The 19,847-nt window shown below is 36.6% G+C and overlaps 2 protein-coding genes across 4 annotated transcripts; one reads left to right on the top strand and one right to left on the bottom strand.

Annotated features, from left to right (window-relative positions):
- Positions 1 to 6,091: 6,091 nt before the first annotated feature.
- LOC8258259 (DNA mismatch repair protein MSH3) lies at positions 6,092 to 13,040 on the top strand. 3 transcript variants are annotated; one of them, XM_048372920.1, is made up of 13 exons: positions 6,094 to 7,188; positions 7,374 to 7,565; positions 7,740 to 7,904; positions 8,176 to 8,274; positions 8,362 to 8,613; positions 8,878 to 9,132; positions 9,290 to 9,421; positions 9,739 to 9,999; positions 10,076 to 10,147; positions 10,546 to 10,695; positions 11,035 to 11,508; positions 11,677 to 11,993; positions 12,525 to 13,040. In XM_048372920.1, the coding sequence occupies exons 1-13, from the start codon at positions 6,259 to 6,261 to the stop codon at positions 12,595 to 12,597; spliced, it is 3,372 nt and encodes a 1,123-aa protein (XP_048228877.1). In that variant the 5' UTR covers positions 6,094 to 6,258; the 3' UTR covers positions 12,598 to 13,040. The 3 variants fall into 3 exon arrangements, with proteins under 3 accessions (XP_048228878.1, XP_048228877.1, XP_002510803.2); XM_002510757.3 differs by having other exon boundaries at positions 12,496 to 13,040; XM_048372921.1 differs by lacking the exon at positions 10,546 to 10,695 and having other exon boundaries at positions 6,092 to 7,188; positions 12,496 to 13,040.
- Positions 13,041 to 13,930: 890 nt separating this feature from the next.
- On the bottom strand, positions 13,931 to 19,847 carry LOC8258261 (single-strand DNA endonuclease 1). The gene is made up of 14 exons (XM_015725173.3): positions 19,582 to 19,847; positions 19,329 to 19,486; positions 19,177 to 19,238; positions 18,933 to 19,063; positions 18,794 to 18,845; positions 18,626 to 18,698; positions 18,459 to 18,532; positions 17,958 to 18,017; positions 17,676 to 17,823; positions 17,144 to 17,243; positions 16,434 to 16,516; positions 15,601 to 15,701; positions 15,002 to 15,132; positions 13,931 to 14,664 (listed from the first exon to the last, which is right to left on the bottom strand). Exons 1-14 carry the CDS (start codon positions 19,647 to 19,649, stop codon positions 14,145 to 14,147), a joined length of 1,761 nt encoding a protein of 586 aa, XP_015580659.1. The 5' UTR covers positions 19,650 to 19,847; the 3' UTR covers positions 13,931 to 14,144.

Raw genomic sequence — 19,847 nt, 5'->3', positions numbered from 1 at the left:
AGCAACTGCTTCTTTTATGACCGTTCGATCTAAATCACCAAAGGTCTGTGTTTGCATCTACGTTGATAAAAGCTATTTGTGCACCAACATCAAGACTATGATGGCCTTTTCTTTTTAATTATTATTATTTATTTATTCAGAAATCTAATTTCATGAGCCATATTATAAAAATAGACATAAAAACAATAATAATTTATTAAGTGCATATAAAAATTTGAATTCAGAACTTTTACATTAAAATTACTCCAAGGAAAAATATTATTATTACTCATAAACTTTTAGATATGCTTTTATAAATTTTTTGATGAATTTTAAAGTGTTGTAATTCATTATATGATTTAATTATTTTAAGATTTATTTATTTAATAAAAATTTATAAAAGTTTAAGTCAACTCCATGTAAAAGGTTTTAATATATATTTCTATATAAAAATTATTAATTTTATACACTAAATACTTTTTATATAAATTTGATCGAAATTTATAAATTTTATTAAATAAATATAAAAAATATTTTAAAAAATTAAATTATTATAAACAACAACATATTATAATTTATTATAATATTTGATTCATATTTTCTTAACAATAATACTACGTAGCTCGTCTTTATTAATTTTAAATTTTACATTTTGATATGCTATATAATATTTATATTAAATTACTTTTTAATATTTTAAAATTAAAAAATATTATAATAAAAAATATATGCCACATCAAGTAGATAAAAATTAAAATAAATAATAATCAAATATTTTTTTCTTTTTTCTTTTTCTTTCAATTATACTTCAAACTCGTACAAAATAAAGCACAGGAACTAGAGTGAGAATAAGAGAAATAACAAGGTACTTATGTATTAAAATACCTATCACAATAAGTATTTTGCTAGTATTTTTTCTGTAAATTTATGGAAAAAGGTTCATTTCTGCCCTTAATGTTTATGTCTAGGAGCAGATCTGCCCCTCAACTATTTTTTGGACCAAATAAACTGCAAACTAAGTTTTTTCTGTTATATGAGCCCCTCATTTAACTTTGGATATAAACGACGTTTGCATATGCTTAGGTGTCAATAACTAAGACTTTATTTCACAGCCCCTTTCTCATAATCTCGCAATGGCTACACCACATTCGGGATAATTCAAGTTAAAGTTATCAACCTACAGCAGTGGCAAAAGACTTTCTCTTCGTGCATTATCTAGCCTCCATAGATAAAACTTCCAAAGATATAGGGATTAAACATGATAAATCTTTCCGTTTTATGTGTCGTTTTGGCTTCTCTTTTAACTGCACAGGTATACTCTCGGTCCCCAACAACCCCAAAACAATACGACCAGGAAAAAGAAGACATCATTGTTAAAAAAGATCATAGAGTTTAGTTGTCGAGAAATTTGCTACGGCCTATGGATGTGTGTTTGGCTTACTGTAATACCCAGAATTTTTTCTCCTTAATAATGATTATATTAATAATTATATTAATAATGAGTTTTTATTTAAATTAATTTTATTTTATCTTTATTTGGTCTAGTTGGAATGATTTAAATGCAAAGTTTGAAATTTTAAAAATTAATCAAGTAAATTACTTGAAGGGTAAATTATATTTTTAGTTATTCTAATTTTTTCCAAATGTATATGTATATGTATAAATAAAATTATATATTGAAAAATTATGGCAGAAATTATAAAGGATGTTTTTATAAAAGAATTTTTGAGAAATTGGTATTTTAATTAACTACTGGTATTAAATTTAATTAGAAAAATAATTAGTAAATTGATTATTTAATTTAATTGTGTGTAGGATTTAATTGGAGGATTATTTTGGAATAAGGATTAAAAGTATGATTTTATTATTAAGGGGGTTTAATAAAAATTTGTATGTTTGGTATTTTTATAAATATTTGTCTCGGCAGGGGTATATATGTAATTGTGTATTTTCAATAATTCTAATTTAGCCCAAATTAATTAGCTAGGGGCTTAATTGAAAAGGCTAAAGAAAAGCTTAGGAGTTAATTGGAATTTTACAGGGTGAAATTGTAAGTAATTTAAAGAATTAAGGGACCAAATTGTAATAAGAAAAAGTTTAGGGGCCTGATGTGGATATGGAAGGAAAAAGAAAGAAGAAAAAGAAGAAAGGAAGAGGAGAGAATTGTCGGGGAGAGAGAGTGAGGCGCGTCGGAAGAGAGAGAAAGGCTGCCAATGACAGCGGCAGTGAAAGCGTGGCGATGCGAGTGTGCGTGAGGTGGCGCGGTTTTCGGCCCGGCCGTTTCCGACATCCGTTGGCTGCGATCTCAGTCTCAAATTGACCGGTGAGTTGAAGGCTTCCTTTTGGCGGTAGCGGCGTCGGTTTTTGTGGTCGGAAGATGGAGTTCCGGCGAAGTAGGTGGCAGCCGCATTTTCCTGCTTTTTCGGCGAGCTCCGGCGGAGTATGGACGACGGAGGACGTATTCCGACTCTTCTCAGCTCAAGCTTCGCAATGGCACTAGTTTCGCGGCGATCGGACTTGGTTTGCGAATCGACAGTCGAGATCGTCCGAAAGTTCTCTCCAAATGATCGGGAGTCAGATCGGAAAATCGAAAGCGGGGATCGTCATCAGCGCGTCGTTTCGAGTCCGATGGTGAGTTCGGATCATCGATCGGACTCCGGCGGCTGGAGGCGAGTCGACCGAGCGATCGAGCGTCTCGGTAATTTTCTCTAGCCCGTTAATATTAGAATTCTGGGTGTACTTGTGTGTCTATTGATTGTGTTGAGTATTAGATGATATTTGTGAGTAAAAAAAAAATTGTCTGTCGGTTTGCCTGCCTCGTATTTTGTGCTGTGTGGCGGAGTCGGAAAAATAGTGAAGTCTGGGGACCCGACTCCCGTTGTTTGAATTGTTGGGTATTTGAAGTGTTTTTCTGGCAGGTCCTGGACCTGTTTTTACGGGGGGTAAATGTCCGTGTTGTAGGGGAGGTTCTGCTGGATTTTCGGTAGAATTCTCCCGAATTGGGATTCTTAGAAAATCAGTCCTAGGAGTCTAGACCTAGGTTTAATGATTGATTGTTTCAGTGTTTTGATAAATTATTTTCCGTGATTAGATGATCTGTCTATTCGGCTCACTCCAACCAAGGCACCGGAGCAAAGTTAGGAGGTCGCCAAACCAGTGAGTTAAAGTCATATATCGATTATGCATGTGTGTCATGCATAAATTTTTGATTTCCTATCGTGGTTATTTATTTGCAAGTTCAAATTATTCATTTAATTATTATTCATTTATATCATGCTTTGGATTACTATTCATTTATATATCATTGATTTTTATTATCGCATGATAACACGGGATGGGATGACAGTAGAACATAAGAGTTTGATGAGTGTTCCGGTATAAATCCGAGAGTGATGGAAAAAGGGTAAATAGGTAAATTTAAAAAGAAAGAATTAAGACTTGCCCTGATTGAGCTTGCTCTCTGGGCTTAGTAGAGTGTGTTTGCCGGAGGTAAGGTCCATGATCGAGCTTGCTCTCTGGGCGCAGGCTTAGTTGGAAATCAAGTGTTCAGGCTGGAGGTAAGGTCCCTGATCGAGCTTTGCTCTCTAGGCGCCAATCCTGTTGGAATGAGAGAGTTGAGATACAAGTGTTCAGGCTGGAGGTAAGGTCCCTGATCGAGCTTTGCTCTCTGGGCGCCAGTCTTGTTGGAATGAGAGAGTTGAGATACAAGTGTTCAAGCTGGAGGTAAGGTCCCTGATCGAGCTTTGCTCTCTGGGCGCTAGTCCTGTTGGAATGAGAGAGTTAAGATACAAGTGTTCAGGCTGGCGGTAAGGTCCCTGATCGAGCTTTGCTCTCTGGGCGTCTGTCCTGTTGAAATGAGAGAATTGAGATATTAGAGTTGAGCTTAGTCGAGACGTAAGTTTTGAAATTGATCGAGATATTGAGTTGGGATTAGGGTTCTATTGAAGTACTCTGTCCCGTTGCGTGTGGAATAATTTTTGTTTAAGCATGGCATGACACATATGTTTTGATATGACACGTTTAATTTTTGCAGGACTTATTATTTATTTTAAAAATTAAATAAATGTGATATTGAGATGTTTGAAACTATTTTAGATATATGATTTTAACTCACTCTCGAGACCGGTCTCCATTTCTTATTTTTGATTCGTGATTTGTTAGTCTTCCATGACTCTTACTCAGTAACCCGACTTCTTCATCATGGGCTGGTGTTTGATTTGATATATCAAATTGTAAAAATCTTAGATTCTCCGCAGTAGTAATAGTAGAGGTATTAGTGGTAAATTTTATGAGTTTCGGGTTTCGCCTAATTTTTCGGGCAGACCGATTTAATTGTATAAAATTTAATGTTACTGTAAATTGTGGCATTAGTAATGGTAAAAGTTGAAATGATATTTGTTTGAGTTGTGAGTGTCAGGCTTACTACGGGATTCGGTGGCCTTATGCCTATCTATTCCCTAGTACCGGTCACGGGTCCACAGAAAGAGTCGTGACAAAGTAAAATTAATTTAAATAAAAATTCATTATTAATATAATCATTATTAAGGAAAAAAATTCTGAATATTACACTTACATTCATTTCGATATGTTTTGGCTAGTGCTTTGACAAGGCACCAGTTTGGAAAACTAAAGATTGAAAAGGAAGAAGGCAGAGAAAGAGCAAGCCAACTGCTGAATCAAGTAGGGAGAGTAGGAGCGGCCTCTTAGAGATGTTCCAGCAATCACAGCCTGATAAAGGAAGCTGGGTAGAGAAGAACAAAATGAGTTTAATTCAGATGTTGCAGTTACAGTGCCAACAGAATACTCAAAAATTCAAGAATGTAAAATGCAATGACACTAAGCTCCAAGAGTGAATATAAAGACAATGCAAGCTCAAAGCTAACCAAGAAAGGCAGTATGCTTACATCACTGTCACCCGTTATTGGAACCAGCAAAGAAGAGATCATTACACTTATGCCCAACATCAATATGTAATTCTAAAAGGAACTCCTTCTCTGTTTCTGGAATCTTTTTTAACAGAATGTTAAAAGAACTGAAGAAAAACGTTTAGTGCTACTTTTATAAATTTCAACACATAATCATTTTTCAAGATAATTTTATTTTGTTGGTTTTTCGTTAACATTTATTTATTTTATTTTATTTTTTGAAATCTGAGTTAATTTCTTTTAAACTTTTCAAGTAGGGTAATATCACCTTCTAGCTTAGTTTTTGCATATTATCTTTTGATCTAGTCAAAGGTATATATTATTCATTAAGGAAAGAAAATATTAATCTTGCATTTTAACCGTTCAAGAAAATTCAGTCTTGCATGCGGTGATGGAAGGATAAATAAGGCTTTTTAAGCTAAGAAATGCCTCCTAGAATATGTAACAGAGGAATCTAAACTCTTCCATCTAGTCTTCGCCTAAATATTTTGCTATATAAACTGCAAAATCAGTCATCTTTTAGTCATAGGGATTTCTCAAGTTCTTTAACAGCTCTGGAATGGCAAAACCATTATAACCATCTCATCAACAACTTGTATCATTTTGGGCTTCAACTTCTCGAACTTGTTAATGCTGCAGTCTCTCTAAATTGCTCAACATTTGGAAAATCACTTGGGGGCAAATGAAACTTCCTTCGAAACTATAAAAAAAGGAGAAACCAAGTAAATAAATAGCACATGCATATCTAATGCAATATGGGAAAAAGAAAAAGAAAATGTCATATCCCGATAAATTCGTGAGTAATATAAACCTTTCCAAACTCATCTCTCAAATTATCAATAAATTATTGTTGGGCCTTTGCTCTACCCATCGCTGCAACCATTTTTACTATCATCTCTTTAGTTCTTGGCTAATTTAAGACCTTCTTTTTATTCTTCCTCTGTTAGAATTTTTCTTCAACTGGACATTGTTTTACAAGAGCTGTGAAAGTTAAGGTCCAGATGATATAGGTCTTTAAGGAAGAAAGAGAAAGCTTATTATATGAATATTCAAAGTGGGCACAACTTTTGTCACCTCGACACATACAAATGCCGTTTACAGTTAAATTTAAATGAGGGGCTCATTTAACAGAAAAAACACAATTTGCAGTTTAATTGGCCCAAAAAATAGTTGAGGGGCAAATCTGTTCCTTGAGCCAAACATTAAGAGCAAAAATGAGCCTTTTCCCTAAATTTATTGACAGAAAGAACACGAAGCGCGCGAATATCGTCGCACCGTCTTCTGCAAGTCCGGAGTATGTATATAAAACACTGACGTCGAAGCTCAAATCAGTCGCTCAAAGCCACTTATTAATATGGGCAAGCAAAAGCAACAAGTTATTTCCCGCTTCTTTGCTCCGAAACCTAAAACCACCAGTCCATCAACTCCACCATCACCATCAGCATCGCCACCACCAACAACACCGACCCCTTCATCACCCAAAATTACAGCTACCGTCTCCTTCTCTCCCGCCAAACGGAAACTTCTCTCTACCCACCTTACCTCCACCCCAAAAAAACCCAAACTTTCTGACAATGACATTCCTACCCCGTCCTCTTCTCTCCACCAAAAGTTTCTCAACAAATTTCTAGAACCTTCATCCCCTGAAATCCCACAACCACCCTCTTCATATCCCAGAAAGTACACCCCGTTAGAAAAGCAAGTGCTGGACCTGAAAACTAAGTACCCCGATGTTCTTCTGATGATAGAAGTTGGTTACAAGTACAGGTTTTTCGGGGAGGACGCCGAAATTGCGGGTAGAGTGTTAGGAATTTATGCTCATAAAGATCACAATTTCATGACAGCTAGTATACCAACTTTTCGATTAAATGTCCATGTGAGAAGACTGGTTAGTGCTGGGTATAAAGTTGGGGTTGTTAAGCAGACTGAGACTGCTGCAATTAAAGCACACGGGGATAATAAAGCGGGCCCTTTTTGTAGAGGGTTATCGGCATTGTATACAAAGGCCACATTGGAGGCTGCAGAGGATGTTGGTGGTAGAGAAGAGGGGTGTTGTGGTGAGAGCAATTATTTGTGTTGTGTTGTTGATAAGAGCATTGAGAATGGTGTTGACAGTGGGTTTGATACGAGGATTGGGTTTGTAGCTGTTGAGATTTCAACTGGTGATGTTGTTTATGGTGAGTTTAATGATGGGTTTTTGAGAAGTGGACTTGAGGCTGTTGTTTTGAGTTTGATGCCAGCTGAGTTGCTCCTTGGGGACCCACTTTCCAAACAAACAGAGAAGGTGGTTTCTTTTAGTTAATATTGAAGTACAGGAATTGTATCTTGAAATAGTAATGGTATATGTGCACAATTTTATGTTAAACTATTTGTTAAAACTAAACATAGAAAAAAAAAAATGATGAGCGTTTGTAGTGTCATATATTGATCTAACTAAAAGCTTGATAGAATGGAATTGTTTCTCATCAGTTACTGCTGGCATATGCTGGACCTTCCTCAAATGTCCGGGTGGAGCGTGCCTCAGGACATCATTTCAATGATGGTGGTGCACTTGCTGAAGTGATTTTATTATATGAGAATATGGGTGAACATAAGGCAGAAGATGATGAAAACCAAATGATGGAGAGGACACATCAGGACATTAGTTACTTAGCTATTGAGGTGTGATATTTAAGAAATTTTGTTTTTCTATTTTTTTCCCTTGAGACCCCATTAAGCAATACTGAGAAGAAGGGGTTCTTTTACCCTTTTTCTATGTTATGGTGTAAAATTTATACATCATGTATGCTTATTTTTCTTCCTTTTTTTTATGCATAAATCTCTTGCGGCATGAAGGGTATCCTGAACATGCCAGATTTAGCTGTTCAAGCGTTGGCTTTAACCATTTCTCATCTAAAACAATTTGGATTTGAACAAATTTTGCGTCTCGGAGCTTCATTTCGGCCATTAACAAGCAATGTGGAGATGAACCTTTCAGCGAACACGCTTCAACAATTAGAGGTAATTAACCGCTTAATGTTTGTCCGAAAGATTATATAATACAGTTTTCCCTTACTTAAGCTGAGCTTAACAAAGTTCCATGGTACAATTTTCCCACCATACTATGTGAGCTTACAGAATTGTTTCATTAACTCTTGGAGTATAAGTGAAGGGTAAACATTTGCTGGTTGCTGAAACAACTAATTTGAATTGTTATTCCACTTGTTTAAAACTTCCCTCTTATCCTTTAAGACCTTATTAATACTCTAAATCCATGTCTCATTGAATTCAGGTTTTGAGGAATAACTCGAATGGATCTGACTCTGGCTCCTTGTTCAATATCATGAATCATACTCTTACCATTTCTGGCTCCAGGCTACTAAGACACTGGGTATCGATATTTTTACTTCCAGTATATATATCCTGCGACTGTGAGCTCTTCCAATTAGATAAGTTATATGTTCTATTTGTGATGCAGGTGACTCACCCTTTATGTGATAGAAACATGATATCTGCTCGTCTTGATGCTGTTTCTGAGATTGCAGAATCCATGGGATCATATAAAGCTTTGCAAAACACTGGTGACTTTGATGAAGAGGATTCTGATGTTGCAATTATACAGCCAGACTTCTATCATTTGCTATCTACTGTTTTGGAAATGCTGGGACGATCACCTGATATTCAACGTGGAATAACAAGAATTTTCCATCGGACTGCCACTGCGTCTGAGGTGATTCTTGTCTTCTTATTGAGACTGCTCATATATGTGCACTTATGTTCATAAAATATGCGCCTTCTATGTCTTTACTGATCATCAACCCTCCTGCCCTGTGCTTTTGGGGGCTGCAGGGTAAATCCAAGTATTCTGTGTCTTAGATATCCTGTGGTTTCTGAACTGAAGCTTTTTAGAGCTTTGTAAAGGTAGCTCTTAACTATTAGAGCTACCGATCCTTTTCAGCATGGCATAATCACATATTTAAATGATTGATGACAGTTCATTGCAGTTATTCAAGCTATACTAATTGCTGGAAAACAACTCCGGCGACTTCAAATTGAAGAAGAGCAGAACAATAAGAGAGTCCAAGCAAAGACTGTGCGTTCAGTTCTTTTAAAAAAGTTGATTTTGACTGTGTCATCGTCTAGTGTAGTTGGTCATGCTGCAAAACTTTTGTCTACCCTCAATAAAGAAGCAGCTGAACATGGGGATTTAACTAACTTAATTGTCATTTCAAATGGTCAATTTCCAGAGGTTCGTGCTTTGTATGGAATTCTACATCTTACCTTTCAACCTTTCTGTTTCTTCACATGGCTATCCCTTTCTCTCTCTCTCTCTCTCTCTCTCTCTCTCTATACATATATATATACATATATATAAGATGTCTTTTTACCATGCTTTGTTGTTCCAGGTAGCAAGCTCCAACAAAGCAGTTCATTTAGCAAAGGAAAAATTGGATTCTTTAATTAATTTGTACCGGAAGCAGCTTAAGATGCGCAGTTTGGAATTCATGAGTGTGTCTGGAACCACTCATTTGATAGAGGTATAGTGGTTTATTAATTCGGGTGGAAATAAAAGGCATTTGCGTTCTTAACTCCAATTGTATAGCATACTTTGTTTTGAATCTACTTGGAAGAATGATTCTATTTGGAGTTTAAACTTTAATGATGCGTGATGTTCTTGTATATGTTGTTTATGTAATTGACTTATTTATTTCCTTGTTATTGTGCACAAACTTTTCTGATATTTGCCAGGCAAGTTTATTGTGTGCTTTTGAGATTGTGCAGCTGCAATGTTTCATATGAAAGGATGACTTTCTTTTTATCACCTTATAACTAACTTGATTAGGATGGAGTGCAGTTGCCTGCAGATGTCAAAGTACCATTGAACTGGGTGAAGATTAACAGTACTAAGAAGATGATCCGCTATCACCCACCTGAAGTATTGACTGCCTTAGACCAGTTAGCATTGGCTAATGAGGAGCTCATGGTTGTCTGTCGAGCTGCATGGGATAGCTTTCTAAGGAGTTTTGCCAAACATTATGCTGAATTTCAAGCTGTTATTCAAGCACTGGCTGCTTTGGATTGTTTGCATTCACTTGCCATTCTTTCAAAAAATAAGGTATGCCCTTGGAGGAGTGGGGAGTTTTTTCTTATTATTTAGAAGCAAAGTGACCTTTTCTAGAATTTCCTTGCAGAATTATGTTCGTCCAGTGTTTGTGGATGACAATGAACCTGTTCAGATACATATCTCCTCTGGTCGTCATCCAGTATGTATTTTCATGTCAAACCTACTAACATTGTGTGTTTGCTGAATTTATGAGGAACATATTAGGATTTTCTTAGTGATCAATTTGATCACAGACTAACAGGTGAAATAGGATGTTGTCTTTTTTGCTGGTCAGTAAGGTCGGGAGGATTGGGAGGGTGAGAGGAATTTCTTTTTATGCTCATTTTTCTAATCAATCTGACAATGGTACAACAATGTGGAAAATTCTTTTTTCTTTTAAACCCAAAATCTAAAAAGTTAAGTCTTACTATAGCTCTTCTAGGTCCATTGACTCGTTTTGGTTGAAATTCACAAATGGTCCTTTTCCAAATTGCCAATGTGTGTTAGCAGTCTGTATCTCGCTTTGGCTATTTGTTATAACTTATGAACTTTGACCAGGTTCTAGAGACCATTCTACTAGACAATTTTGTCCCAAATGATACATGCTTGCATGTAGATGGAGAGCATTGCCAGGTTGTTACTGGACCCAACATGGGGGGCAAGAGTTGCTATATTCGTCAAGTTGCTCTGATTGTTATGATGGCTCAGGTGATGTTGGCACTTTGATAATTGGCGCTCCTGTTTATTCATTGTTCTGGTCTTGTCCATATGCAGTTTGTTCAAGAAGTTTCTTTTCCTTTATGAATCTTTTGTAGAGTACCTTAGTAATCAGAATTTTTGTTTTTCGAAATTTTATACATCTTTTAAGGTATTGCTTGCATCAATTCTTAGTCTTCCGCTGCTGTAATGCTCCTCAATTTGTTCAAAAATCTTTATCTGATAAGTTTGATTGCTAAAGGGCCAAAATTACCCTTTTTTCTTGCCTTTATTTGATCAAGTGGATCTAATATGGATGCTTCATTCAAAGTTTCATTCTGATCCCTCTAGGTTGGTTCCTTTGTACCAGCATCATCAGCAAAACTGCATGTATTAGATGGTATCTACACTCGAATGGGAGCCTCTGACAGTATTCAGCAAGGGAGAAGTACATTCTTAGAAGAGCTTAGTGAAACTTCTCATATACTCCGCAAATGCACAGGATATTCCCTGGTTATCATCGACGAGCTAGGCAGGGGCACAAGCACACATGATGGTGAAGCTATTGCTTATGCTACATTATGCCATCTTCTAGAGCAGAAAAGATGCATGGTTCTTTTTGTAACGCACTACCCCAAAATTGCTAATATCAGAACTGGATTCCTGAACTCTGTGGGAGCATACCATGTCTCATATTTGATGGCAGAGAAAAATAATGACGCAACAGACTCAAAATTTGATAATGAAGATGTCACTTACCTTTATAAGCTGGTGCCAGGTGTATCAGAGAGGAGTTTCGGATTTAAGGTTGCGCAGCTAGCACAGGTAAGCTCTGTGGTTACGTTTTGAATGATTTTAACATCCATCAAGAAACAAGCTCCACTGACAAATGCAATTGTGGTTACTTAAGATTTATCTTGAAGTCCAATTGGTGAGCCATTTTGCATTTGCATATTTGTATGATTTACTTGGGCACTCTATGCTCTGTGGCAGTTACCTACATCATGTATAGAACGGGCCACTGTCATGGCTGCAAGGTTGGAAGAGGCAATAAGCTGCCGAATACGAAACAGATTGGATAAAAGTCAGTTGCTAAAAGCACTGCAAATTGACCAACTGCAAGAAATACAGGAGAAAATTCCAGAATCTCCTGGTAACTTCCATGATAAGAGGATTGAGAATTATGAGGAACTAAATAATACTTATGAGAAATTCTTTTTGAACTTTAAGTCTGCATTACTTGGAGACGATGCTAAAAGCTTCCAGTACTTGGAGAATGCTAGAAGCATAGCAAGGGCATTAATAAAAAGGTAAAAGTTGCAATGCTATACTACATTTACTAAGCGTGCTCTTATGCGAGGATTTTGGTATCAGTTGCTATGCTCTTTTACTTGATGATATTGTTCCCTGTAACATTTCTCAACATGCTCTGTGCAATTCTATGTATTTTACAGATAAAGATTAGATTGTTACGTAAACAAAAGATTTGTAAAGATTTAGAGAATGTAGTTGCATGTGTTCAGATTAAGTTTACTAGCCAAAATCAAATTACTTCCTCTTTGCTAAGTATGGGCTATAAATTTTTGGCTTTTGAATACATTTTTAGCTTTTAATTAATTCTGGGCAGAAATATGAAACAAAGAAGAATAGGTATATTGAAAATTGAAAAACTAAGCCGAGGAGATCGGCCTTTTGAAAATTTTCTATTTTAATCCAAGCCGTGAGCTTGCTGGAAGTAATTGAATCCAGTGCACGAGTCATTAAAAAGTCTATTGGATGGGCATTTCTTGGAAGTAAAGGTAGCTGGTCCAGTTACAGGATTCTCAATGTCACCTTCTCAGAGCTGGAGACCTGGATCACGTTCAACGTAAGTTGGGGGAAATAAGCCCATTGGTGCAAAGCAGAGTTATCTGAGTTTGGTAAGACTGGCCATCACAGGAATGAAAGTGCCGAGCGAGATGGACAAAGGGCTCTGCGCAGATGATTGGGTTGGTAATGGAAGGGCATATGCTGAAGGTCTTGATAGCTGGGCCGTCGGCAGCTGTCAGATATTCAGCATTGTCCACTGGCATGCTGCAACTCTCACTGATTCAAATATCTTCTTAATTGCATACCTGAAAATGGGGGTGAGAGTTGCCTAATAGTGATGCAACAATGGCTGTGGCACACATGAACTGGTTCAAAATTAATGAGCAATTATTTTGCCGTAAAATTAGCTAGATGCAGACATCTTGGTTGCTACTGCATTTCTCATCTATCTGTAGCTGCAGATGAGAATTGTTTAATGCAGCTGTTTCTCGATTTGGCAAGAGCAATGGAGTTAAAATGCTAAGGGACCATACTACTGGATTTATTAAGGATTATGCGTTTGTCAGTTTTGATAATGCAACTGATGCAGCTCAGGCTGTCAAATACATGAATAAGTGCATATTTGAAGGGCATATGTTGGCGGTAAAGGTAGCACAAGGAACATCAGTCTCCTATTCTACTGCTGCCCCCAAAATAAATGCGAGTCCGACAGCTTTGCCTGGCATACCAGGGCCATTGTCATCGGAAGCTCAGGCCTCGACTATCAACATTATGGCAAAAAAAAATTGGTTTTCTTCTTCCATCTCTGTTATCAGCGTGGCAATCTGTGTCCTTAAGTGAGGTGTCTGGTCACACTCCCCAGACCAGTGTCTCAAGTCATTCTCGTTCAAATACTGAAAGCAACCTGCACTCGCACAACAATGCTGAGAACCAAATCCAAGGCCTCTCTGATTTAAATGGTGCTAGCAACTCATCTGAAATTTACTATGCTTTATATTCATTTTCAGAACTTAGTTCGACTGCGTAATTTTCTGCTGATCTGCATGACCAACCATATTTCCCCTTCTCATTTGTTTTTTCTTTTTTCTTTGGCACCTATTATCTACTTGTTTAACCAGGGTGGCATAAGCTGACCAAAGTTAGAAACTTGACATTAAAGCTTTTTGTTCTTGTATTTTAATAGAACTCTTAGTGCTTAGATAATCTTCTTGGAAAAGGGAGAAGCAGCAAGAGAAAACCAAGTGTTACACGATACAGTAAAAATCAGCTGCTACCAGTGCTCTATAATGGCGTCCGCGGTCATTGTTCTCTTGTTCTTATTACTTTTCTGTTGAATAGGATATCGGATCATGCTGTTATTCTTGTTTGTTTGCATTTTTATGGGAAGTGGCTACAGTTCTTTTCTCAACATGGCAGTATTATCAGTACTCTTTGGGAATGATTTGCGTAACATGCGAAGGAGTCGAGTTATTTTAGGATCATCAAAATGATATGTAATACCGAGTGTCTCTACAAGCACTACTCTCTTTACTTCTTTACAACCTATTTCTTTTATCTTCAACTTAAAAGATCGGATCTCATACTCATACACATCATTTTATATTACAAGCTATAGATACTCAGCAATACATAATCATATTCATTTATTGGCTTCAAGCATGCCGGATGCCAGCTAGAAAAGATCTTAGCTCTCTCGCCTTCCTTGCATGTTCAGCTGACATCTCAGTTTCCGAGTCGCTCAAATCTATCACATCAATACATTTATCACTCGCTTCTTGACATCTTGGAACCATACGGAACTGTGGTGGTGGAGAAGGGCTCAACAGATCAATTATATCGATTTTTGGAAGACTTGGACTGGCATGAAAGGACGGAACAGTAGCATCATGACCTCTATCACTTCGCGACTCTACAATAAGAGGGTCCTGGTTTGTACAATGAACTGCCACTGCAGTTGTGCTGTCCTCTGATGTTGATGCTTCTGAAGGAAAGGAGTCGTTAAAAACAGTATTACTTTCTGATTCGATGTCGAGCAACAAATTTTTGAGCCCTAAATCAACTTCAGCAACTGTTGTTATGTTTTCTGCTTTCTTTGTTTTTAGTGTCCGTTGATTCTGTTTCTTCCTCAGAGCTCTTTTCTCCTCAAACTCAGCAATCTTTTCAGGACAAGCACTGGATACGGACAAGAAATTGAAAAGAAAAAAAAAAGATCAGTCTTAAAAATTCCAAAAGAATAGGCTTTGACCAAGTAACAAAAAGAAGAATAAAGGTTTGGCTGTTTTGCTAGTTTCAATGATTTGACCAAATATTTCAGTGAAACTATGTCTCTTTTAATGCTCATTTCAGAAAGAACTATCCAGTAAAAATAATGTTCTTTCTTATTTTATATTTTTAAACTCAAATTGTAACCAACCAAGACTTTAACAAACAATGCACACACGTATCAAGTCTCAACTGACATAAATAAATTGATGTGATGATAAGAAACATTAAACAACTATATTATTACCTCTCTACAAGATCTGCTGGAACTATAGAGGTTTCAAGTCCATCAAACCCTTCCCACAGCACCTCAAAGCATTTTCTTCCTTGAACTTTTCTATGTTTGATGATTCCAGATACAGGACATTTGACTGGTATCTGCAAATTGTGAGGTTTGTTGCAGACAACTTAATTGCATAGGGGAGAGTAAGCTCATAACTCTCAACACAATTATAGAGAACTTGTCAATAATCCACAGAGGTTAGCATAAACAAAGAAAAATAAAAATAAATTGTTTGAAAACATATTGGTTTTCTTAGACAAATCTAATTTTTCAATTGGGTGGAAAGCCAGTATATGATGTTTGTTTATGCAATCAACAACTTCAGGTTATGATCCTAGGTAAAGGGTGAGGTACAGCTGCTGACATTGCATTGAAGAAAATAATAATAATAACTCGTACAGTTATACTGGAGCTCCAGCCGCAGACTAGTAGATATAAGTATTAAGAACAGATAATAGGACTGCGTGATGGTTGATTCATACAAGTGGCTAAAGAGCATCTCAAGAAGTCCAGAAACTGCAAGATACCCAAGATAAAACATTCCTGTAATAAAGTAATATTACCTCATGCAAAGTAAGATTAACTCCTAGTTTTGATGAAGTTGAACGTAGATTGGAAAATCTCCGCAGATCTCTTTCAGCAATTTTTGGAAGGATATACTCATCTAAATCCATAGAAAAAAAGGATAAAATATGAAAAACAGAAAGAAAAAAAAAAAGGCCTAGAAGCCTATTCTAAGCAAAGTGTGGCCAATTAATGGAAGTTAAGGTGGAATGGACCAAAAATCCAAATAAATAAATAGAACTGGGAGACAAAACTCTCTTTCTACCTTGCACAGAACATTCTCTTCAAGAGGCAAAAAGGATGAAATTCCCATTTCAAATATTTCCAGCCCTATTTTCCCACTGATATCTCCACTTTCAAATTTGACAACATTACCAACTCTAACCATGAAAAGATCTTAAAACAATGGCTTAGGCTACTATTTGAATCACTCTTAACTAATTGTATAAAGAAGTGGCTATCTCCTTGCCCGTGGAAAGCATTGAAAGAAGAACATAGCGGGAGGAGTGGTCCACAAGAGGAGCTCTTCCTTCTACTTGATGAAAGGCTCAGACTGCCAAGGAAAAAGGAAAGAGACTGATGCTACTACCGATAGCAGGGAATGAGACTACTACTAGCGGGACCAAGTAAGGTTGAAAAATATCATTTTCAGTAATAAAGTAATAGGTGAACTTGCCACCAGGGAACAAAACAAGCCATTACCGTGTTTGATGCCAACAAAATATTTCCAAAAATTTGATATAGACATCCAAATAATGCAAACGTAAAACCTTGTGTCTACATATAGGTATATGGTATATTGTGCCCGCCAATTAAGGAGCAAATGACGAACCAGTTATCTCTGATGACCATCCAAAGAACCGAGCACAGAGTTGTTGAAGTTTGGCACATTGAAATGGTGGTTGAGCAAGAACCCTAAAGATAAGAGATAAAAGGATGGCTTAAGAACCAGAGCATCCACTTGAGAAACCATTATCTAGTCAGTACAAAATATGCTGACAATTTTTTTTTCCAAATTATACAGCTTTATGAGCTTGGATTTCTGTTCAAACTACTGATCCCTTGTTGAAAACAAACTCTGGGTTAATTTCCTTTGTACTAAAATTTAAAAGATATTAGAAGCCAATCTGATCGATTTCCGAAGAGCAGCAAAGACTTTCTTTCCAAGTAAATGATTAAATCTGCAGAACATGATCTGCAACACCATTAATTTCAATCAACCCTCCAGCATATTGATATTTCCTTAATCAATCTTTCATCATAATCTTTACCTTATTTTCATGCTAGAGACTCTCTCTTTAGTCCTGGTGCAACACAATGTTGCTCCTAGGTTCAAATCGCAGAAAGTCTGCTTACACTGGAAGGGGAACGCTATTTACATTTGGCTGATATAGGAGCAGAAAGAAGAAAGTTTGACTATAATTGCTAGTATAAATGAAAGGTGAAAAACCTATGGATGGACATGCATTTCCTTAATGTCATATCCCACACGGAAACTTGCAATATTAATGTAAACAATAGGACTCATGCAAACAACATTACCTATAGACTGTATCCGAATCTGCTGAGTGGCACTTGGGCTTCAAATATGCATCAATTACTTGCAAAAATTGATTCTGCCTTTCCGAAATTTTGTCACTCCCTACCACAGGCAATGAATATTTAAACACACATCAATATGATAAAAATAAACCAGTGAAATTTCTTAATTTAATAGCTAACAAGTCAAAGGATCCTGATTACATGGATGGAAATCTGCTCATGTTGCCCACTGCACTATCTTATTTAGTAACGAAAACAATTAGTTTTAGACATGAGACCAAATATCCACAGAACAAATTGATCCTGAGCTAAATCAAAACCTAGTATACCTGTTCCTCCGAGTGTCAAGCTATGTCTATTTCAAAAATAAGATTGCTGATTAACAACCAAAGTTTGAAGGAATCTCAGACTTCAATAAGCATTTTATAAGCTCAATTAAACTCCAAAAAACAACCTGTACAAAGACAGAAATCAGAGTAGGTGCGATAATCAAAATTCAGGATACAATGAGTTTGTGTTTTTTTTAAATTACCATTAACATTCGATTCAGGACCAAATGACTTTAGCTGTGTCTGTTTCTTTGAAGCTTTAGTCTTCTTTGCAAAGGAGAGTCCTCCCGATGCAATTTGTTGAAGAACATTATGGTCTCCAACTGACTTAACAATCTGGCATGCTGACTCCTGTGAGCAGGGAGAAAATGTGCTACAGCATAAGCATTTTTAGTTCCCTACTTATGAGAAATAATCATAGGAACTTGGAAAAAGGAACAAGTTATTTAATCAAAACTTAGAAGCAGAAGAATATTGAGGCATACTGGACCCAGACCACGAACTCCCTGAGAGTAATCACTTCCAAGAAGCAGGGCCAGTGTAATCTGGAAAGAATGAGATGATGAATTAACAACTAGTTGACATCACAGGTAAAACATACAAAAAAATATAGCAACCAAATAAACCATATGAAATCCAAATGAATTGCACTCAACTGCAGATGAATACAGTATCTACGAGGTACAGTTGTCTCTATCAAATAAAGAACATACAAAAGGTAAAAAAGTATTAAAAAAAAAGAAGAAGTTATGTGCTACACATACTGAAAAGAGAATTAAGAAGAATGCTTTATGATGATAAAGAGAGGCACATTTAGAAACTAACTGTGAAGGTGCCACTGGCTACTAGAAATGCACAGCACAAACTTGCATTAATTTGTTCTTAGGGAATATTTTCACCATGCAAATACTAAAGACAACAGCAGACAGGTCTGCCCATGGAAAACATTTATGTTCAGCTGGAGATAAAGAAAAATAGAAAATTACCAAAGAGTTCCTCCCAAATCCAAGTTTTCTCTCTATGTCTGCCATTTCATAGCAAACAACATGACCACCGTCCCCTAATTCAGCAAAAAGAAAAAAAAAAAAAAACATGGCAAGCAACATTAGTTTTGAAGTGAAGCCTAAGAGTGAAAGATCATCCATCTACTGACCAAGGCAAATGTCTCTATACACTGTCCTTGCACCGAAAAGAAAGACATCCGAATCTGAACTGAAACAGCCATCCTAATTATCATCACACAATGATATTGGTAAGTAGAATGGTAATGCACATTTATAAGTTGAAGAAGATGATCTCAGTGTAGAAGGTTCCTACTTACACATAATGATTCTGAGTTGAGTAATGCACATTGAGCTTCTGCTTCCTCAAGGCTGAATATAGAAAGAGAATAGAGAAAAACATGTCAAGGAACATTTATTTCTTCCTGGCAGGGGAAAAACAAAACAAAATAAATTTACCTATCTAAGCAAGAGATTCCAAGTGCCAAACCAAGAATTTTAGCTTCTTTAATCATGCGTGAGAATTCGGATCCCATATTTCTTGGAAGTGAGCATGCTTCTTTCATATTTGTTTCATCCTGAGTAGTAACCTGTTGTCATGAAGGAAAGAAGCTCTTTTACAATTAAAGAAACGAAAACAGAAAGAAATAGCGTAAGAAAAGCAACAAAGTTAGAATAGCATAAAAAGCAACGTTGTTCTTACCTCAAGTCCAGAATTCAAGCGCTGCCTGTAAGTGGCTAGTTTAATGGCTGGAATTGATCCATCTACAATAAGACAACAACTGCAATTGAGCATAAAAGTAAAACAAAAAATTAACGTGGCAATTAAAAGAAGCAGAGGAGAAAGAGGTATACCAGTAACAAAGATAAGGGTACAGTTCAAAGCTATGAGAGCTCTGAGGCGGTGAAAGAGACCCCTCAGATAGACCTTGTCTTGCATTGCAGATCTCGATTTGTTCACATTTTGAAGTTGTACTATCCAACATGATAGATCTATGCACACCCTTTTGTTTCTACTCAACCAAATTTCAGTTATTCCAACAATTATTCCAAAAAAAAAAAAAAAACACAAGGCACAGGAAAGGAAACATATAACAGAATAACTCACTGGAGATGGTGAAGCGGTAAGGTTTTCTTGCACGATTCTATTATTTCCCATAAGTTCTTCACTCCCATCTCTTCTAAGAGGGAAACCTCTGCGCAGTTTTCCTACTTTTTAAAATTTTGAATTCCATCATTTCTACATGCTTCTTTTGACTAGTTGGGAAGAAAGAAACAAGGCCAACTAACAGTGCAACGACGTCGTCTGGTCTTTGAGCGACTTCAGACACGCAGGATAGGAGCGATGCGTGAATCGGTTCTGCTACCAAACCC

This window comes from Ricinus communis, chromosome 4 (genome assembly GCF_019578655.1).
Source record: "Ricinus communis isolate WT05 ecotype wild-type chromosome 4, ASM1957865v1, whole genome shotgun sequence".
NCBI classification, from domain to species: domain Eukaryota; kingdom Viridiplantae; phylum Streptophyta; class Magnoliopsida; order Malpighiales; family Euphorbiaceae; genus Ricinus; species Ricinus communis.
Note: the sequence above shows the minus strand (reverse complement) of the source record. Positions and strands in the feature narration are given on the sequence as shown.

What these genes read in the sequence shown, in the direction of transcription:
- LOC8258259 (XM_048372920.1), top strand. Translation starts at nt 6,259, where the DNA reads ATGGGCAAGCAAAAGCAACAAGTTATTTCCCGCTTCTTTGCTCCGAAA. An exon ending in TTAGTTACTTAGCTATTGAG is followed by an intron (nt 7,566 to 7,739) that starts GTGTGATATTTA and finishes TGCGGCATGAAG; the next exon opens with GGTATCCTGAACATGCCAGA. An exon ending in AGGTTGCGCAGCTAGCACAG is followed by an intron (nt 11,509 to 11,676) that starts GTAAGCTCTGTG and finishes GCTCTGTGGCAG; the next exon opens with TTACCTACATCATGTATAGA.
- LOC8258261 (XM_015725173.3), bottom strand. Translation starts at nt 19,649, where the DNA reads ATGGGAGTGAAGAACTTATGGGAAATAATAGAATCGTGCAAGAAAACC. An exon ending in TCCTGAATCGAATGTTAATG is followed by an intron (nt 17,244 to 17,675) that starts GTAATTTAAAAA and finishes TGCCTGTGGTAG; the next exon opens with GGAGTGACAAAATTTCGGAA. An exon ending in ATGGTCATCAGAGATAACTG is followed by an intron (nt 15,702 to 16,433) that starts GTTCGTCATTTG and finishes CTATGGATTTAG; the next exon opens with ATGAGTATATCCTTCCAAAA.